General features: G+C 48.9%; 1 protein-coding gene across 1 annotated transcript; it reads right to left on the reverse strand.

Annotated features, from left to right (window-relative positions):
- Positions 1 to 266: 266 nt before the first annotated feature.
- On the reverse strand, positions 267 to 19,192 carry NPHS1 (NPHS1 adhesion molecule, nephrin). The gene is made up of 29 exons (XM_030299588.1): positions 18,932 to 19,192; positions 18,607 to 18,822; positions 18,401 to 18,523; positions 18,068 to 18,196; positions 17,461 to 17,542; positions 16,982 to 17,085; positions 16,670 to 16,797; positions 16,416 to 16,587; positions 16,075 to 16,232; positions 15,673 to 15,817; positions 15,427 to 15,551; positions 14,035 to 14,221; positions 13,731 to 13,860; positions 13,389 to 13,561; positions 12,815 to 12,955; positions 12,592 to 12,732; positions 11,927 to 12,048; positions 10,768 to 10,939; positions 10,513 to 10,669; positions 10,266 to 10,417; positions 8,751 to 8,862; positions 8,486 to 8,667; positions 6,373 to 6,429; positions 4,555 to 4,674; positions 4,391 to 4,415; positions 4,209 to 4,284; positions 3,722 to 3,815; positions 3,513 to 3,625; positions 267 to 1,248 (listed from the first exon to the last, which is right to left on the reverse strand). Exons 1-29 carry the CDS (start codon positions 18,987 to 18,989, stop codon positions 1,117 to 1,119), a joined length of 3,726 nt encoding a protein of 1,241 aa, XP_030155448.1. The 5' UTR covers positions 18,990 to 19,192; the 3' UTR covers positions 267 to 1,116.
- Positions 19,193 to 21,134: the final 1,942 nt, after the last annotated feature.

Raw genomic sequence — 21,134 nt, forward strand, 5'->3', positions numbered from 1 at the left:
AATTCTACTTTTAGGGAAAGGAATCATCTTTTAATTAAAAGGTGAATCATTTGGACCCTAAGGTGTTTATGAATTCAAGTGTTGTGGTATAAAAGCTTATGATAAAGTCTGCACTGATAAAATATAATATATGGATGAGCATTTGAGCCTACAGTTTTGGTAATATGATAATCAAGTGAGGGTGGAGGCTTAAATAAAGATTATATTTAACTATAGTCAGTTCTCCATGAAAATAGGCGGCCTTCTCAGTTTTTCTGCTATTCAATATAAACAATAAGAATTCTCTTGCTGGGCTGCTTTATTGTGAAGACTGTTTTACAAATCACCTTCATTGAGGTATCATTTATGTACCATAAAATGCACCCATCGTAAGTGTACAGTTCAATGAGTTTTGACAAATCTATATATCCATGTAACCACCACCACAATAATGATATAGAACATTTCCATCATCCCCCAGAAGTTCCCCTGTGCCCTTTTGCAGTCAATTCCCTTCTTGGGCCCCAGGAAAGCACTGATCTGTTCTGTCACCTTAAATTAGCTTTGCCTGTTTTAGAATTTCTGTAAGTGAAATCATATAATATATATTATTTTGTGTCTATCTTCTTTTATTGTCTTTTTGTTTTCTATAGAGTCTATTTATGTTTAGCTGTGTGTCATAGTCTATACATCATGTTTTAGATACTTGTGGAAAATAATATTGTAGGACATAACAATGGTTCATAAATTCCACTTATTATTAGCTATTTCGGGTGTAGTTGACTTCAAAATGAACTATTTTTAATATGTCATTTCCAACTTCTGAAAATTTTACTTTAAAAAAGTATAAAGACCCTGGAATAGCTTTTTCATTATTGAGATGTCTTTTATAATTTACTGTTCCCCTTTGGAGAAGTTTAGTTTCCAAAGCTGGCTCCAGGAGGAACTTTATTTATACAAGCCTTTTTGGCACCAGCTTGAATCATCTCCTGTCACTTACACACACCTTTCCCCAAAATAGTCCAGTCCCTTTGTGTCTTATGGAGCTCACTTAATAAGCTCAGCCCATATTGGAATAAAAAAGACCATTGGTATATTATGTCCTGCAGGTGTAGGAAAAGGGTGTTGAGAAGGCTCTCACACCAGATGTCCCCTCAGCTCAAAAGGTAGAGAATCAGTTTCCATCGGGTCAAAGTCTCCTGCCACCTGATCATAGATTCCTCTTGTATCTTCATATGTCTCCTCAGGCCAGCAGGGATCACAGAGGCCCTGACAAACAAAGTTGGAGTTAGAACCATAGAGAGATGCCCTGTGGGTCACCATTGCAGCTTTAGGAGGGATACACACTCCTACTCAAATTCCCAGAAAAAAATGTTTTAGTTTCTAATTATGGGAGGGAATCCAACATATACGAGAAGAGAGTGATTATAATGAGCCTCCATGAGCCTCAAGTCCAAGATATCTCATGATTTTTTTCAGAAAAATAATGTAAATGTCAGAAATATGAAACTTTAAAAAATGCAGGAGGGGTGCCTGGCTGGTTCAGTCAGTAGAGCATGTGACTGTTGATCTCTGGGGTTGTGAGTTCAAGCCCCACTTTGGGAATAGAGATAACTTAAAAATAAGATCTTTAAGGGGTGCCTGGGTGGCTCAGTTGGTTAAGCATCTGACTTTTGGTTTTGGCTCAGGTCATGATCTCACGGGTTCATGAGATCAGGCCCCATGTCGGGCTCCGTGCTGAGAGTGCAGAGTCTGCTTGGGATTCTCTCTCTCCCTCTCTGTCTCTCTGCCCTTCCACAACTCATATGTGTACACACATGCATGCTCTCTCTCTCTCAAAAATAAAAAAATGAAAGAAATAAAGAAAAATAAAATCTTTTAAAAAATAAAATAGAAACAATAAAGCATGATATCAGGAATTGTAGAATGTGAGTTGTGATTCTGTTAGTCCTATAAATTTCCAAATTTTCATCAAAATAGAAGACCATGTAGAAGGATCCTTACTGTACATGTGCTTTGCCCTGGAATTGGGAGAAAATGGTTGTTTTAGCTTGGCAAACTTTAGAGCAGATCTGTCCATGGGACAAATATGGTCTGCTGCCTGTTTTTGTACTGCTGAGGGGCTAATAATGGTTTTACATATTTTAATTGATGGGAAAATATCAAAATAAGAATATTTATGACATATTAAAATTATATGAAATTCAAATTTCAGTGTCCAAAAAGGAAGTTTTATTGGAACTTAGCCACATTTGTTCATTTATATATTGTCTATGGGTGCTTTTGTAGTACAGCTGCAGGGCTGAGTGGTTTTGAAAAGGACAGCATGTCTTGCAAAGCCCAAAATATTTATTATCTGGACCCTTACAGAAAGAGTGCAGACTGTATCTGTGCTTTAGAGGGCACATATGGTTCAGCACCACGGACAGCATTTTAATGCCCTGCTATTTCCACGCTGGTGAGAACAGTGCCCTCTCTGGGACAAAGTTACAGAGGGAAATCCTTGGCCCAGAGGTGCCAGAGCATTAGCCAAGGCCACACAGAAAGGCAACGGTTCTGACCCATCTCCCTTACTGTGGGGCAGTAGGTGGGGGTAGTTGATGGTTAAAAGTGTCTGTTGTTCTTGCCTGCCCAGCCACCATCTTCACTTCCCTCTGGGCTCTCTGTTCCTCTCCCACTCGGGCTGGTGGATTGAGTGAAACTGGCCCCTAATCCCTGATGCCATGGCTTAGCATAGTCCTTCTTAGCATATGACCTGTCTTAGCATAGTCCTTCCCCTGCCTCAGTGTTTCAGCAATAAGTATATGACCAAAGCTAGACTAATAAAGTGTCAGCACTGGGGCTTTAGGGCTATTGGAAAAAAGACATTCTCTTTTTCTGAGGATTTCCAATCTAATAGGATACAAACCTGAATTTTCTAGGGACATTTCTAGGGAGGAAACTCTGGGTTTCCCTTGACTTTTCAATTGAATGGGCCAAAAAAATATTTCTCTATGTCTCTCTACTTAACCAGTGTATTGGAGAAGGCTAATTATCCAACAGAATGCATAGATTCCTTCTTCCACAATAATAGAACTATAGTGAGGCATATATCTCCAAACTGGACTGTATTTCTCAGTCTCCTTTACAGTTAGGTGTGGCCATGTGACTGTGTTCTCACTGGGGAATGAATAGAGTGTACCATTTCTGGGCCTGGGCCATAAGGCAGGGTTGTGCCTCCACTACACTCTATTTTTCCCTATCCCACCAGTTGAAACCCCCAGTGGACTGGCCTATCCATGCAAATTTGAACAATGTACTCACAGATAGCAGAGGAACACAATGGAAAGAACTTGAATTCTGGAATAACCAAGTGCAACAAGGTCACTCACCTCTGATTGCTATGTGAGAAAGAAATAGGCAATCTTTAGACCACTGGATTGTAGCCAGGACTTTTTGCTATGGTGTCTAGCTTACCCTCACCAATATGAGCAGTAGGAGGTGGGTTTCTGGCATGAGCCAGAAAAGACTTATGCTGATACAAATCTCCTCACCATTGGTACTTCATCATACAGGGGTCCCCAGGCCCCAGATGGGGCATTCAGTCTTTCCACTTCATCATACAGGTGTCCAGGAAAAGCCATATCCTCCTCAAGATGTGTGAGACCTGGAGTTGGAGTGAAAGGAAGGGATGATCAGGGCACCCATCCATATGTCAAGGCTATCTATGAGCAGGGGGAGTTCTGATGTGGTCATGACTCACCTCGGGGATAAGACACCTCCTCCAGTGTTGGTGGTAGCTGGGGGCTGAAGTCCTTCATGGAGTGGTAATATGGCTCTACATCTGTTGTGCTAACCTGTCAATAATGCCCACCCATGCCCCCCCAAAAAAAAAAACAACAGATAAAATGTTTCTTTTTTTTTTTTCAACATTTATTTATTTTTTTGGGACAGAGAGAGACAGAGCATGAACGGGGGAGGGGCAGAGAGAGGGAGACACAGAATCGGAAACAGGCTCCAGGCTCTGAGCCATCAGCCCAGAGCCTGACGCGGGGCTCGAACTCACGGACCGCGAGATCGTGACCTGGCTGAAGTCAGACGCTCAACCGACTGCGCCACCCAGGCGCCCCTAAAATGTTTTCTATCCTCTGATTCCATAGCTCCCAGAAAGGACAATGATAAACCCAAAGCTAATGACAGTCTTTTAGTCATTCACTGTTAGCAGAGCATTTGGAAGCACCCCCACTCACCATGGAGCTTTGAGTGTCCTGGCCTCCAGTCCACTGGCTGTCCTCATATTCATTCCTGACTCGGTCTTCCTCTGACCTTCCAGGATAGAGGTATGGAGGGCAGTTGGGTGTTGATTCTGACACCTCTCATCCCCAAAACCCCTCCCTCAGAATCTTTCTTACAGAAAAATATTCCCACTTACCCTGCCTCTGTCTTTTCTGAGATGCCTGAGGGAAGCAGGGAAAAAGGGATCAGAGACACCCCTCCTCTGGCCAGCCAGGCCCTGAGAGACTTTCAATATGAAGCTCAGGGCTTCATGTCACCCTTGGGCCTCCATCCCCACAGGGGAAGAGGGTCTCTCCTCACCTTCAGCAAGACGCCTCAGTCTCCGCTGCCAGAGGAATCCCCCAACACAGGAGATGTTAGAAAGCAGCAAAAGACCCCCAACAGCAAACAGCACAGGCATCAGGGGCAGCCTTGAGGGTCCTGGGGGCAGAAGGTACCCCTCAATGAACCCAAAACAACTGGCTGTAGGCCCGGAGCAACATTCTCTGACAATGCTCATTTCTGATTAAGCAAAGGTCTCTTCCCAGGTTGGAAAAGCAGATGGGCAGGGATTTCCATGTCCATTCCTTCTTTCCACCCCAGGGCAGGTGGCTACTTTCTCAAGTCAAGCCACTAACAGTGGGTCCTACTTCTGTCTGAGCCCCACGTGTGGATTCAGGGGGGAGCTTCAGCTCCTTAGCTGGGCATTCAAGGCCTCTCCCAAGGTATCAAGCCTTGCCCACCAACCATAGACCCTGGTGTTGGACCCTCTGGCCACACAAATTAACCACTGGTTATTTCCAGAATCACTGAGGCAAAGCCACACCTATAAGTGTGACTATTTGGAATAGTCAAATGTCTGTCCTTAAATGGCTTTTCTTCTCAACTGATTTTCTTCTCAAATGACTTCCTCTTTGCACAAGCTTCCATTCCAGATAATATCGGAATCCCTGCTATATCCCTAAGGGCAAGACTAAATCCCTCTAAGTAGACGTCTGCTCAGCATCCATCTCCCCATCTTCTGCTGACAGCACTAATTTCCTTCAAGGAAATAACCATCCCTCACTCTCAGGCTGTATGTTTCTGCAGACTTCCATGGAGGACACAATGGCCCACCCTGGCCGACGGGAGCACCCATCCCTCTTTCCACAGTGATCAGTTCAGACCAATCCAGCATTTTACCCAAGGTGGATTTTTGCCAGAATAATTAGAACACTCCTCTGCTGGCTGCTAAGAAGGAGAACAGAGCTAGAAGTATGTGTGTGTGTGGGGGGGGGGTGTTAATTCTTTGCTCTCTTGATGAAAGAACCTGAGAAGGAAGCTATAAAAGACAAAGGCAAAGTTGAGAGGGGATGAGAAATAGATCCTTGGTGAATGTTGTGAGCACGTATTGGAGTTTTCAATTTCACAAGCCAAGCATTTCTTTTTACTGCCCACACAGGTGAATTTATGTCACTTGCAACCTTCTTCTCAGACTTTGAAGGGGGACTGTTTGCAAAATGGTCATAATTCTGTCCCTATAACCACACTCTTGAGTAGTCCCCTTCCACACTGACTCTGAGTTGAGCCACGTCACTTGCTTCAGCCCATGAGGCAATAGCAAATATGACAGAATCAGAAGCTTGAAAGTGCTTGTCCTGTCCCGCTGTTCTTGAGACTCCTGTGACCACCTCCATGTGAGCAAGCCAAGAAGAGACATGTGGCCCAGTTACTTCCGTTATCCCAACCAAGAGCCAGATTGTCAGATGTGTGAGGAGGAGGCCATTCTAGATCGACTAGTCCCAGCTGAGCCTCCAGCTGCCTGTGGCCCAGAACAGAAGTATTGGGTCACTCATAGAATCAAGAAAAACAATGGTTGTAGCTCTAAGTACCCGTGTTTGAAGCGCTTTATTTTGCCTCAAACGCTAACTGATACAGGCTCTGCACAGGGCAGAGAACCAGCTAATTCTTTCAGAATTAAATTGAATTAGGCAGAGAGAAAATGTATCACATCCAGGCAAGAGAAAGAGCTGAGGATGTGTGTGAGGGACAGAGCTAAGTCTTAAGGGGCTGTGGCCACAAAACAGAGCAGGCGGAGCTGGAAACCAGAAGGTTCTATTCTCAGGGGAGGGAGGGATACTCAGCTGATTGAAAACTTACTTGTAGGCTGCTCTGTGGGCAGTTGATAGTCAGGTTCTCCAGAAGGCTGGTCTAGACCTGGGGGGGGGGGGGGGGATAAAGAGATTGTGAATTAACACCAAGAATCTGGGATAAGCCTTAAGTATTTCTTAGTTTCCTATTAAGCTTTTCAACCCATTTTGAGGAACTGATTTTTGTCTTCTTAAGAATATTTCAAAGACATCTGCAAATCCTGATAGTAATGGCAATACTATTAATAGCCACTCTCTAATACTACTACTACTAATTATTATTATTGATGAGTGCTTTATGCTATGGAATGTCCTTTTAACCTGAATTATCAGTTTTGGGGAGTTAATCAAAAACAATGCTGGGCTCTCGGAATGTCTTTTTTTATATTTTATTTTATTTTATTTTATTTTATTTTATTTTAGAGAGAGAACACAAGTCAGGGAGAGGGACAGAGGAAGAGAGAGAGACAGAGACAGAGAGACAGAGAGAGAATCTCAAGCAGGCCCCATGTTCAGTGTAGATGAGACTCAAGGCTCAATCCCAGAACCCTGGGATCATGACCTGAGCCGAAATCAAGAGTTGGACACTCAACTGACTGAGCCACCCAGGTGCTCCTCTCAGAATGTCTTCATAGAGGCATCAAGTTGTAGAGCAAGTGAAGTGAATGTGGTACTTTATGCTTTAGTACCTAAAGAGAAGACTCCACTGGGGGAAAGAAAGAGGAGGAATGGGAAGAACTCCTTACTTCCATGAGGAAAAAGACTGCTCTGTCAGGAAGGAAAAGACAGAAAGAGTGAGTTTTCATGGGGCAGTGTAAACAGAAGTTGAGCGGGGGCGGGAGGGGGGTGCATTTCTTTGAATCGGCATTTACATAGCATTTACTTTGTATGGGTCCATGTTTTAAGCACTTTAGACATATTATTTAATCCTCACACTGTCTGAGAGACACCTTACTTTCAGAAATAGGCACAGAGATCTGAGATACCTTATTTTTAGAAACTGAGGCTCAAAAATGTTAAGTAATTTGCCCAAGGTCTCACAACTAGGAAGTGGCAGGGCTGAGACCTGAATCCAGGCTTGTCTGAACCAGGCTCTGTGTGATTAACCACCACACTACAGTGCCTGTCAGAGTCAAAACGTTCTTCTCATTAGTCATAGTAAAGAATTTGCCCCTTTCATCAAAGTTGCTGAATTTATTGGCATAAAGTTGTCCATAATATTCCCTAACTTGTCCTTAATATCTGTAGATTAGTAGTAATGTCCTCTCTCATTCCTGATAATGGTGAGGTTGCGTCTTCCCTCTTTTTTGCCTTGATTTTTGTTGGGGTTTTTTTGTTCTTTTTTTAAAGTTTATTTTTGAGAGAGACAGAGACAGCATGAGTGGGGGAGGGGCAGAGAGAGAGAGGGAGACACAGAATCCCAAGCAGGCTCTGAGCTCACTGTCAGCACCGAGACTGACATGGGGCTCGAACTCATGAACCGAACAGTGAGATCATGACCTGAGCTGAAACCAAGAGTCAGACGCTTAAACCAACTGAACCACCCAGTCGCCCCTGCCTTGATTAGCTTTATAAAGGTTATTGATCTTTTCAAAGCAGCAGCTTTTGGCTTCATTGATTTTTTTCTATTGTTTTTCTGTTTTCTAGTCCATCGATTTTTGCTCTTACCTTTATTATTTTCTTCCTGTTTCCTTTAGGTTTAATTTGCCCTTCTTTTTCTAATTTCTTAAGATAGAAACTAAGCATCAATTTGAAGCCTTTTTAAAAATCTAAATGAGCACTCAATGTTACAAATTTCCTGCTAAGCACTGCTTTAGCTGCAGCCCACAATTTCATGTTTTCATTTTCATTCAATTCAAACTTTCTTCTAATTTCCCTTGTGTCATTAATCACATTCAGACAGTATAGTTTAGTGGCTAAAAACTTCTTCCTGGAGTTCATCTTCCTGAGTTCCAATCTCATCTCTACCTCCTTCTAGCTGTGTGAGCTTCAACAGTTTGCTTAACCTCTCTAGTCCTCAGTTTCTTCATCTATAAAAAGGGAATAATAGTATCTACTTCACTATACCATCCTACAAGTCCCCTGAGGAGGTCTAAAACCTGCTCAAGACTGTCTTTTCCCACCTGGGGTGGTGACAGAGATCTGGGACCGCTTGTCCATTAGTCCGCTGTCCCCCAGGGCATTGCTGGCCAGCAGCCAGACCCTGTATCGTGTAGAGGGCTGCAGCCCAGTCAGTGTGAAGGTGGTGGCCTGAGGTGGTAGGACATCCATGTAGAGGAACCCTGGAGTCCCCAGAGCCTCATACCTGCATGAGAGGAAGGGCAGTCATTGAGGGAGGTGCCCCAGCCCTGCTGGCTGCCATCCCTTCCTGCCTTGACAGGAACCCACCTGATTTGGAACCTCTGTGGCAAACCCCCATCAAAGCCAGGCTTCCATTCCAACCCCACTGAGTATGGGGTCTTGCTCATGACCTTTAATCCTGTTGGGGGATCTGGGCGGCCTTTGAGGAAAAGGATGAGGGAAATAGTCAGAGGATACAAAAGGGTTCTGCAAGATTCCTTCCAGATTTTTCTAAGAATGATTTTAAATATACAGTTGATTCTTGTTATTAGTAGTGGTTATGTTCTATAAAGTTGCTATGACCACTGAATTACAGAATATCAAATCATTGCTTCTGGGAGAAATGCAGAGTCAGACCCCTGTGAGCCTGCAGTCACATTTTCATCAACCAGTCAATACATGATCTTGTTTTGTGTGTGCTTCTGTCTAAAGACACCTTATTTAATATATCTTATTGTCGACTCATTAACATTGAACTCACAGCCAACAATGTCATAATTGATGTTTGAAGGAAGCCTATCCAAGAGAAGTGTTTTCTCCATATGTTTAGGAACAGTAGATAGCAATTCAGGACTGTGCCTAGAGGCCATTTTAAATAGCAAGATCACTAACAAAAAGCACAAAAGTGCAAAAAAAATGTGGCACCAGATAGGGCCACAAAGAAGACACTTCGTTATAGGATGAAAGCGGAACAAGAAGGCAGAGTGTCACCTTATTCTACCTCAGCTGAGAATGTCCTCACTGGGCAACTCAATTTTTTTGCCTGCTCTGGACATGTCCCCGAGTGACCAAGAAAGCAGCATGAGTGTTGATTTTGAGGTTACAAATAAACTTTAGCAAGTAGGCAAATTTACAAATACAGACTTGACAAGTAATGAGTATTGTCTGTACATGACATACATTCCTTGTGTGGATTTTTTGGTGTCTATTTCACATCCATTCCTCATTTCTTCTGGTTACAAAATCCTGAGTATCCTTTGGAAAACCACTAGCCCACATTCTTAGGCCACATGCTTCTGATGGAAGTGACTCCACTCCCTTGTAGGATAGATTTGTGTCCAGGCCAAACAAACCAGAATGTCGCCTTCCCTGACCACAGGGTTTGTTCAGGGGTGGGATGGGAGCTGAGTAGAGCCAATGAGTCTTAACTCTAGTACTTTCATACCACTGTTAGGAAAAGAAAAAATTCTATGTCCCCTGGTAAGTCTAACAGCCCTCCATGAGGAGCCTTAGAATAAAGCCAACACAGAAAAGCAGACCTGAGAGACAGAGAGTTCTGGATGGCAGTGAACCTAGATCTAGCAACTCCTAATGATCTACTTTTTGGTTACTTGGGCCAATAAATTATCCCTCACCCACCCACTGCCTTTTTTTTTTTTCTTTGCTATGAGTTTTCCTAAAGATCCAGAATCTATTAGGATTTTCAGGGCAGGCAGAAACTCCATCTTCACTCATAAACACCTCTCAGGTTTGGGGAACACTGCCATTCTGGGCCAACCAGAGACTTGGGGATTGACCCAGGGAGCACCCTCCCAACACCCTCACACCCCACTCCCACCATACTGATGCTGACGAGTTGAATGTTGGTGCGGTCTGAGCCAAGGGGGTTGGTGGCTGTGCACGTGAACAGGGCATAATCCTGGGCCGCAGACACATTGGCAATAGTCAGGAGACTGCTGTGGACCATACCCTGGTGGTATGTGTGCTCTGTGTATCTGGAGAAGAGGTGTGGCAGGGACTCAGGGAAGGTAACTAGGGTTGGGGGACCAAAGTTGGGACTAGGGTGCTACATGGCTAGGCCTTGACTCACCTGGGATCCTGGAGATCCAGAGCGACTCCATTTTTGGTCCAAGTGAAGACGATGTTAGGGACACCTCGGGCACGACAGTGGAGGGTGGCAGAACTGGTGCTATCTCCAGCTGCCGCCACCTTAGTTAGGGGCGTGGGGTGCTCCACCTGGGGGGCAACTAGGAGGGGTTGTTGGTCAACATAAGGTATGTGGAAGGACATGAGGAATGTGGGCTTAGTGGCAGGCCTTGAAGTCAGGATTTTGGGTGTCACTCACATCTGACAACAAGTCGGACCAGCCCTCGGGCTGGAGGTGCTACTCCATTGTCCACGATGCACTGGTAAGCACCAGCCTGGTCCAATTTGGCATGGCGAATTCGAAGACGCCCTGTGGATCCCTTTGACATCTTCTCCATGTCATCCAGGCTGTGGTCCTCTTCCTCTTCTCCCTTGAGGCACAAGATACAGGAGATGGCCCCCAAGTCTGACCCCAGCTCTGTTATCCCCCAAACTGGGTCCCTCCTGTATCTTTATTCTCCTAGGCACAATCATCCTCCACAGATCTAGCAAAGAAAAAATTCCCTATCCATTCCCCCAGTCATCCATCTATCTATCCATTTATCCAATCATTTGTGCATGGGTCCATCCATTCATCCACCAATCCAGACAACTATTCACCCATCCATTTATCCAACCATTCATGCTTGGAACCATTTATCTACCCATCCACCTGTCTATTTGACCACGCACCTATTTATCAATTTATTCATTTATCTGTCCATCCATCTACCTCTCCTATCCATTCATTCATTTGCCCATTCATTCACCCAGCTATTTATCTTCCTTCTATCTATCCATCTGCCCACCCTTCCATCTGTCCACCCATCCACCTCATCTATTTGTTCATATGCGCACATACCCATAAATACATGCAACTGTTCATCAGCCCATCCAGATACCTATTCATTTATCTCTTCATCTCTCCACTGACCTCTGCACCCATCCATCCATGCATCCATCCATAATCTTTTCACAGACATCTTTCTATTGATGGTGTATTTATCCATCCATTTACTCTCTAATCTAATCCATTTATTTCTCTCATTCAGTCATTTACCTACTTATCTATTCATCATCAGTCTATTCATTCACTTGTCCATTTGTCCATCCATTCATTCATTCATTCATCCATCCATCCACCTACCTATTGATCCATATATCCATCTACCTGCCCACCCGCTCATTTGGTTATCTATCCACAAATGCACCCACCCATCTGCCATTCACCTGCCAGTTCTCCAGTTCACTGGAGTATCTCCCAATAAATATGTAATTATACAGGATCGTGTAGATGTGATCCCTCCTCCCAAGGAATTCACAGTTAAGAAACCACATCCCCAGACCCCACTTCCATTTACCAAAGGTTGGATCCTTACCAGCCTCTCCCAGTTGAACATCCCTGGAAGGATGGGATTGGCATCAACGGTGCAGACTATATCCACAGAACCCCCAATATTCACCTCAGTAGGGTCCTGGAGAACTCGTATAGTGGGGGCATCTGGCGGAGGCAAGGATTTGGGGAAGACACTTGGGCCTACACAATTGATGGTGAGAGAAGGTCCCAAGTAGGAGAGGTGTCTTAGAGGTGTTCAGGAAAGTTACAGGTGTAATACAGACTGCCCTTTATGAAGAGCACTTGGAGTAAAGTTCTCAGTGTTAGTGAGACATTCCCCACCCTCTACTGTGTCTCTGTAGTGACAAGAGTAGGTCTGGTGGACTTCCAGGATTGTGTGGAAATGGAGCTTCCACAGCAGGCTTGGCTTCCTGATGAGAGTAATTCCTATGTAGGTGGGCCCCCTGTCTGAGCAAATTCCACATAGGTTCTCAGTAGTGGACAGGGTTCCCAAAGTGGGAGTGACTCCATCACAGTAGAGGCTCCCGGAGTGGGAAGCTTTCAGGATGGGTGAATATCTCTGGGTGTGTGGAGCTTCCACAATAAGGAGACTCCACAGTGGGCAAGGTTCCCTGAGTTGGTGTGGTTACCATGGAGGGCAGGCCCCCCAGAACACTCTAGTTTCCTAGGATGATGAAGGGGGCTCACAGTGTACATCCAGCCGCACTAGCGCTTCGGCGGTGCCCTCTGAGTTCTGGCAATGCAGCTGATAAAGGCCATCGTCAGCACGGGTCACGTTCCATAGCTGCAGTGCTCCACCAGACAGGATGCGATGCCGAGGGCCACCAGCTGGGGAAGGTCAGGGTGAGGGGCCTGCACCCTTCTCTATATCCAGGAGACCCACACCCTTCTCTATGCCCACTCCGCGCACCTGGGCTGAGGCGGTAGCCCCGGAAGGTCCAGTTGAAGGCCTCCGGGGCAGGGTTGGCAGACACAGACACAGGCAGCAGTGCCTCACCCTGCTCCACCGCGGTCACCACAAGCACCTGCTCCCCCAAGAACTCTGGAGGGTCTGTGGAAGGAGCACCACCACGAGTCAAGATTGTTGTTAAGGCTGGGGTCCGAGATGGATTTGAGATCAGGTACCGGTATAAGGGTTAAAGTTAGGTCATAACTAGATTTAAGGTTGTGGACAAGGTAACAAGTTCAGAGCTGAGCTCAGAGGTTAGGTTCAGGATAGAGGTCAGAATCCAGTGTAGGAAAAGGATAAAGGCCAGAGTCAGGTTAGAAGATGGAGAGAGGGTTCGGGATGGAGGTCACTGTCAGGGGTCAGGATAGAGGGCAAAGGCAAAATGGAGGTTGGGCAGGGTTGGAGTTGGTGTAGAGTCGGGGGTCAGGATAAAGGTCCGGAAAGTTTCAAGCTTTAGATTGGAGATAAAGGGCAGTGTCAAGGTGAAGACCGAAGTAGTAGAGGATCAGGAGGGAATCCAGAGGGTTCCACATACACAGCACATTGAGGCGGTAGAAGGCGCTCATGGTTTCCCGCAGCTCAGTGCTGTGGGCTCGGCAGGTCACTCGGTGGCCATGGTCACGGGATGACATTCTCAGAAGGACACTCCTGGCTGCTGCAGATCCTTTGAATGGGGCACTACGGGGTGGTATGGCCACACTTTCCAGCCTGTGGACCAGGCAGGGGTGGCGGAGTCAGGCCAGAGCCAGCTCAGGGATGGAACCAGAGCCAGAGGCATACTAGGTACAGGGCAGGACACCAGGGGTGGGGAGGGGGGCTCAGACGGTAAAGAGGCATGACCAGAACCAGAGAGTGGTGGGGCCGTTCGCACTCTCACCTCTCCCCCTCCTTGTCCCATGACAAATTGACAGGAGGGTTACTGCTAACGCTGACGCAAGTCAAGTTTAAGGCATCCCCTGGGCGCAGCGCCGACGCATTGGCCAGGATCGTCACGTTTGTTGGGGGAACTTCAAGAATGAGTCGGAAAAGCGAGGCTCAGAGCCTGCTTCCGCCTCACCTAGACTCCAGGCCCAGCTGCACAAGTCCTGGCTCTTGGCATCCACTGTCCCCCAGCCGGGCTCTGGCTTAGTTCCCCGCCGCGACCAAGCCCTCCCCCAGGCCACGGCCGTGCGCGCCCTCACACTGCACCACAAGCTGCGTGGATGCGCTGAGCTGACCCGCCTTGCACGTGAACTTGGCCTGGTTGTCCGACGGACCCGTGATCAGTACAAGCTCGCGGGAGAAGGTGCTCCCCGACTTCTCCAGACTTCCCAGCTGCACCCTCCGCGGCTCCTGGGGCGGCCGCGGTTCGGTCACCGCACGGGAGTCCTGGGGGCAAAGACTGACGGGGGGGACCGCGTAGGCCTGCCATTTCCCCCAGAAAGAGCTTCATCGGGTTGGCTGTCCCCAGTCCAGATAAAGCCTTCCTGTGATGAAGAAAAGGCGCCCCCTTCCGCTGGGACCCAGCTAGGGTAGAGGAATGGGGATTGGAACTGAGCACCTCCCACCTGGAGTCTCTCCCATTTACCCTGGGGCCCCAGAGCTCCGCGGTTTTGCGGTGGGATCTGGCTTCCAGGCCCACGCCCCCATTCCCCGCCCCGCCTGCTCTGTTCTCTGGAGGCCAGCAGTTATTAGCGCCCCCTGCCGACCCTCAGCCCCACTCCTCAACAACCACTCCAGCTACGCTTAGCAACCACCTGCCTGGAAACTCCCATGGAATCCCCAAGCCTTTCCCAGAATTTCTTCATTTTTTCCTATCTTTAGTTCTTTTTCTTTACATTCCCACTTTCCCCAAAGATTTCCTTTGATTGTTCTTTTAATTCTATAGTCTTTCCACAGGTTTCTGAATCCGTTCCCAATATTCTCTTATTACCCTAAAATAGTCTTTTACCTGTGTAATGCCCAAATTCTTGGCATTTTCCCAGAATTCTCTCCCATGACATTTCATCCCTATAATCCCTAGTCTTTCCCCCAAAATTTCCACTAACCCCCTAATTTCCCAGGATTTTTTCAGAATTCTGTCAGAATTTCTCTTAATTTTAATGGAATTTCACTTTCTTGCCCCCAAGTCCCACGAATTAATTAATATGAATAGATTTACAAATGTTCTGTGGAATAACTAGTCTCTCCCCAAAATTTCCAGCCTTTACCCTATCATTGTCTTTGTTCCTGGAATTCTTAGTCTTTCTCTAAAATTCCTGCCATTGCATCTGAATCCCCAAAATTTCATGAGAATTTTCTTTACTTTTGATGAAATTAATTGCCTTTTCTCTAGAATTCCCTATCCTGCTCTAGAATGCCTCTTTTTCCCCAGAATTCTCACTGTTTTCCCAGAATTCCAAGAGTTTTCCTAGGATTCCATTTAATTCTAATGGCATTTGTGTCTTTCCCAGTTCCCTACCAAAACTCAAACTCTCCAGTATTTTTCAAGAAATTCAAGTTTTCCCAAGATTTCCCAAGACTCTGGAGGAAAGAAAGGGCTTCATCTTTCCCCCACTTTTCTGGCCACCCCACACCCCTTGCTTGGCACCAACCTTGAACCAGGTAAGAGATGGGTCTGGGTTGCCTCCAATGGCCAAACACACCAGCCTCACCCGAGTCCCAGCCCGGAGGCGCTGTCCCTCTGGGGGGCCCTCTATCCACAACTTCTGGGCAGGATCTGTGGGGAGAGCCAGGAAGAATGGCCTTTCTCTCTGGGCTGGGCCTGACGGGGGTGGGGGTGGGGGGTGGGGAGGGGTCTCTAAGGGGTGGGGCGCCTCTGGGCAAAGGTGGGGGCTCACATTTCACATTCAGGATAAGTGACTTCTTGAAGGTCTCCTTGGTGAAGGCCTCACTAAAGGCTTCACACGTGAGGGTCAGACCATTGTCCTCCCGTCGCACCAAGAACGTCAAGTTGGACATGGAGATGTGGCCACCATGCAGGCCCTGGCAGGGAGAGAGCTTCAGACTTGGGAACGAGATCACTCCCATCCATGGTACTGAGGCTGGGCTCAACTGGGACCCTAGCAGGGACACATAAAGCATCTCCACCCTCTCCTCTGAGACCCAGGAGGCCAGGACCCCAGTGCATACTCCCCGAGGACCAAGGCATCCAGGCTGCCAGACCCATCCTCGCCCAGATCCAGGAGTCATGCCCTCAGCTCCCTCCTCCCTCAGACCCGGGAGCCTGGCCACCGCCTCACATCCATGACCATGTCTTCTGTGGGCAGCAGCTGCCGCCAACCCAGCCACCATCGCAACAGGACCCGTGGGCGACTGGACTTGGTGATGCAGGAGAGTGTAACGTTCTTGTTCTCAGACTGGGACGCAGATCCCAGGATGGTAATGGCACTGGGGGGGACTGCAGAGACGATGGACAGAGGAGAGACACTAAACTAGGCTGGATGCCTCACAGGCCGGCCCAGATAAGGGACTGGGGACAGATGACAAGGTCTTTGGCATCAGTCAGGCATGATTTGGGAGCACAAACAGATGGTTCTCTGGGGCACAGACTGACAGACGGGCAGCTGGCATCAGGACTCACAGGTGACCTGCAGGGTGACCCCACGTTCCTGGATTCCCGTCGATACGCTGTTGTGGGCCTCACAGCTGAGCCTCGCCCCGTGGTCTTCTGGTCGCACAATCATCACTAGCATGCTTCGGGCCACTGCCTCAGCATGCTCTGTGCCCCACGCTGTGGACATGGGCTGGCCATTCTGGAGACAGAGACAGACCTGGGCCAGCTCAGGGCGAGCTCCTCCCCCTACCCTCCCACCCCATGCCTGCCTCTGTCCTCACCTTCAGCCACTGCAGTGTGGCTGGCGGATTTCCCCCTCGGGACACACACAGCAGCTCCAAGCTCTGTCCTGCCCGCACGTGCCCCTCGTCCAGGCCTGGCCATTCAATGACAGGAGGTCCTGGGGGGACTGGGAAGCAGCACTCATTGGGCCTGTGGAGCTCATCCATTCTTTCCAGGACCCACAATCTGCCTCTTGAACCCCCATGTTTCTCCTTGAGAGTCTGAACCTTCCATAATCCCTGAACTCCCCAGGACCCCCAATTCCTACTTCCCACCCCTAATGTCCATAGCTGACTCAGTTCCCTACTTACACAGAATATTCATGGTGACTGAGACCCGGATAGGGGTGTCCAATGCTGGGCTGGACCCCTCACAGACCAGCAGCTTCCCATTATCTGAGCTCTGAGGTGTCACCCTGGGGTGGGAAGTTGGGGTTCTGGAGTCAGAGTCATCTGAAATTTGGGGAGTCAGGGTGAAGAGGTGGGGATCCCAGTTTCCCACATCAGGTCTAAGTTTCTCTGCTGGTTTCCTCTAGGATCTAGAGTTCTATGGAAGACATCTGGGGGGTCAGCAGTGAAAACTGGGATCCCGGAGCCCACACCAAAGCCCTTGTACTTGATGCTCTGGAATTTGCATTCATTTCCATGAAGGTGTTTTGAAGTGTCAGAGTAAAGAATTAGGTCCCAGATGTTCACACCTGACTCTAGTCTCTGTGCATAAATCCCTGGGATATGGGGTTTTCATGGGAAAATTTGGGGAAGGCTGAGGGAAGGCATCCCAATTTTCATACCTGGCTGTGGCCTCTGTGGTGAAGAGTTTCTCCTGGGACCCCACATTCACATTAGCAGAGATGTCAGAAATTGTTTGTCCACCTTGGGGTAACAAGAGGGCTAAAGGGGTACCAGGTTCCCCCCAAGGTAGATCCTGAAGAGAATGGCCTGGAAATCCTAGGGCGCACATATTGCCCCCTCCCTCCTAGTTCCAGAGGAAAAGCACCAGCTCTGTTCCTCCGCACGTTCAGCCCTCCCGGAGTCCCTGGGGCCAAGTCCTGGGCCTCACCCCTGTCCTCACCACCTTGCTGGGTTTTATCACTCACCCCCATCACCCAGCTTTTTGCTTCTGCACCAATGATGACACGCATATCTCTGTCTGGAGCCTCGGGCTCTTCCCTGAGTTCCAGACTTGCAGTCCTGCAATCGCTCTGGTACCTTTCCCTGGATGTTCCCTCCTATTTACAGGGTCTCATGCTGACCTCAACATCTCTCCAAGCCCCCTCCTGCATCCCCATCACTCAGGAAGGTCCTATTTTCTGGGACCCCTAGGAGGGCACTGGGCGGGGACACACCCCCTCCCCACTCCAGAGGCTTTACACTGTTCCCACCAGTTCACCCACTCACTCTGGATGAAGGTGATGTCAGGTGCTGGCTTTGCATCCCCAGACACACAGCTGACCACGTACTCCTGCCCAGCTACCCATGTGACTGTGCTTCCTGCCTCAGGGGTCAGCTGAAGCACCTTGGGGGGCACTGGTGAGAAAGGGTCTGAGGTGAGCTGCCACCACTGAGAAAGATATGAGGATTTGGGTTTTCAGTCTCGTTGCTCATGAAATGAGCTCGGCGCCCTGGGTCTGGGACTGGGGACTGGGGACTGGGGACTTGGAACCCTGGGCCCTGGGATAGGAGAGGGCTGGAAATCTGGACTCAAGGGTCCTGGGGGTCTCTCACCCATACCCAGGATGGTAAGGATCACTCTGGGGGACACGAGCTCGGGGCCTGTCTCTGAGCGGCCGACCTGACATTCATACTCTGCATCGTCACTGAGGTCACATGCTTCAATGTGCAGGTGGAATTCACCTGCAGGTAAGACCAAGAGTCCCAGGTCAGGGCCACAGTCAGCCCCTGCTGGTGGCTTAGAGTCTTAGGCCCTGACCACTTACCTCTATCGGGGTCCCCTTCTAGGCGGTACCTCGGAAAGCTGGGGATCCTAGGATCAGGGCCTAGGAGTAGCCCATCTTTGGCCCATTGCACCGCACTGCCAGGGGCACTGACCCCGCACCGCAGCTCAGCAGTGGCCCCCTCGACCACCGTCAAGTTTTCAGGCAGAGCCCAGAAGCCTCGGGGGGTGGAAGCAGGGAGTGGCAAATGGGCCAGGCCTGGGGACACAGGGCTGTCAGCAGGAGAGGGCAGGGGGTCTGTCTGGAGAACATGAGTGGGAAATGAGGGCCACATGGTGCTGGGTCACAAGATCAGGATTCCACTCACCTGTGGTCAGCAGCCCCAGAAGGAGCAGGGGAACCCTGCCAGGGGTCCTCAGGGCCATCCCAGGTCCTCTGCCTGTGGCTCCTGTGGTGTCCACTGCCTACCTGCTGCCTCTGTTTCTGTCTTTCTCTGGGTCCTTCTATGTCTCTTGCTTTGCTTATTGTCCCTCTTTGTCCATTTGTCTCCTTCTCTTTCTCTGGTTTCCTCTCTTCCCAGGAGTCAGTCTGTCAGTCTCTCTCTCCCTCTCTCTCTCTCTCTCTCTCTCCCTCTCTCTCTCTCTTTTTCCTCCTCTTCAGTCTCTTCTCTCCTGCCACCCCCTCCCCTGCTCTCCTCTCACCACTCAGTCCCTCAGGGAGGATGGCTGCTCAGAGTCCGGCAGGCCTCAGGAGCCCAGGAGAGTGATGAGGCTGATGTGATCAGTGGCAGAGACCCTCAGTGACAGAGACCCAGCCACTGTTGTCTTCACAATGCTGCCTCCCCCAGGTGCCCTCCCGAGAGCCTCCAGTTCCAGGCCTCTGCCCAGCAGGCTCCTCCCAGCCCAGCCAGAGCATGAAATCCCCTGTCAGCACATGCCAGGAATATTCCTCGGTGCCTCCCCAGCCCCGATGACCCCAAGAGCCTGGCTTGGGCCAAGGATAAGGGGGAGCAGGTCAGACCCAGGTGGAGAACTGGGTCATCTAGGACTCCCCAGCTCTCTCCTCCCCTGGTACATGATCTTGGCAAGTGTCTTCCTTCCCTGAGTAGACCTCATTCCCCCCATTGCCATCAGGGGTCTCTACTGGAAAGCGTGCAAGGGTGTGTTTGACAGACCGCAGGAGTGCAGATATCTGTGTGTGCATGTGTGTGTGAGTGCATGAGCATGCATGTGAGCATGGGGAAGTGAGAGTGAATTGTGACCTGTGAAGGTATACGCAAGAGTACGTGAGGTACATGGGGTGCCTGGGTGGCTCAGTCGGTTAAGTGTCCGACTTCGGCTCAGGTCGTGATCTCACGGTTTGTGGGTTGGAGCCCCGTGTCGGGCTCTGTGCTGACAGCTCGGAGCCTGGAGCCTGCTTCGGATTCTGTGTCTCCCTCTCCGCCCCTCTACTGCTCATACTCTGTCTCTCTCTGTCTCAAAAATAAATAAAAACATTTTTAAAAATTAAAAAAAAAGAGTACTTGAGGTATAAGTGTGCAAGGCAGTCAGAGTGGTGGGAGTGAAAGGCGGAGCTCAAGACTACACTCGCTGAGTGGGTATAGGAGCGAGCCCAGCTTGGGAGCCCTTGGCTGTGTGAGTTTTAGTTCATGAAGCTTCCCTCTGTCTCTCCCCAGCCTCTCTCTTCCTCCTTCCCCTCCTCCCCCACCTCTCTCCCCGCTCCTTTCCTCCCTCCCTCCCTCTCCATAAGGTGGTTACACCTCAGTCAACCTTTACCTCCGTCACTGTCTCTCTTTATGCCTCTACATGTCTCTGTTTTTCTGTGTTTCTTTGTTCTCATCTCTATCCCCCACTCTCCCCCCAGTGTTCTGTCTCTCACACGCACCAGAAACTCAATAAATATTTGTTCTCAGTCAATATTTGATTATACCTCTTTCTTTTATTTGTTTCTCCATCTCTGAGTCCTCCTGTTTCTCACATCTTTGAATTTTATAACCATATGCTGCTTGGCCTGCCCTCCCCATCCCAGTGTGCGCGCACACACACACTCACATGGGATAAGCTTCTTCTGCCTGCTTATCTCCTGCAGGAATTGGAACGGCCCGTTTCCTCCCCCCACCCCTATCGCCATGACTCCCTCCTCTGGTCTTCCTCCAGGAAAAAGATGAGGCATCTGGTCTGAGCCCCCACAGCTCCATACTTCATGTTTGCTCTAGTCTTTCTGCTTCCCTCCCATTACTGACCCCTAACCCTCCCCCACATTCCCTCTCCCAACTGCCCCCCCCCCCCACGCCTCCCGGGGCACAGACTAGATGCAGAACTGGAGGTTCTGTCTTAGGGCCCTCTCACCAGATGGTGTCCCTCAGGGCCAGGGTGTAAAGCTGTCAGTTGCTGGGACCTTTAATTAGCACAAACCTTCCACCCTCCACTTTGGCTGTTTTCCTTCTCTGGATGCTCCTGGGACCTCAGGCTCTCCATCTTTCCATGCCTGTGGCCCAAGAGAGCTAGGAAGGGGAAGCGATGTCAGGTGTCTGGAAAAACAGCCTTACTACCCGACTTCCTCCCCAGGAC

This window comes from Lynx canadensis, chromosome E2 (genome assembly GCF_007474595.2).
Source record: "Lynx canadensis isolate LIC74 chromosome E2, mLynCan4.pri.v2, whole genome shotgun sequence".
Lineage (NCBI taxonomy): Eukaryota > Metazoa > Chordata > Mammalia > Carnivora > Felidae > Lynx > Lynx canadensis.

What these genes read in the sequence shown, in the direction of transcription:
- NPHS1 (XM_030299588.1), bottom strand. Translation starts at nt 18,989, where the DNA reads ATGGCCCTGAGGACCCCTGGCAGGGTTCCCCTGCTCCTTCTGGGGCTG. An exon ending in AGTGATCCTTACCATCCTGG is followed by an intron (nt 18,197 to 18,400) that starts GTATGGGTGAGA and finishes CTTTCTCACCAG; the next exon opens with TGCCCCCCAAGGTGCTTCAG. An exon ending in GGTCACCCTGCAGGTCACCT is followed by an intron (nt 16,233 to 16,415) that starts GTGAGTCCTGAT and finishes TCGTCTCTGCAG; the next exon opens with TCCCCCCCAGTGCCATTACC.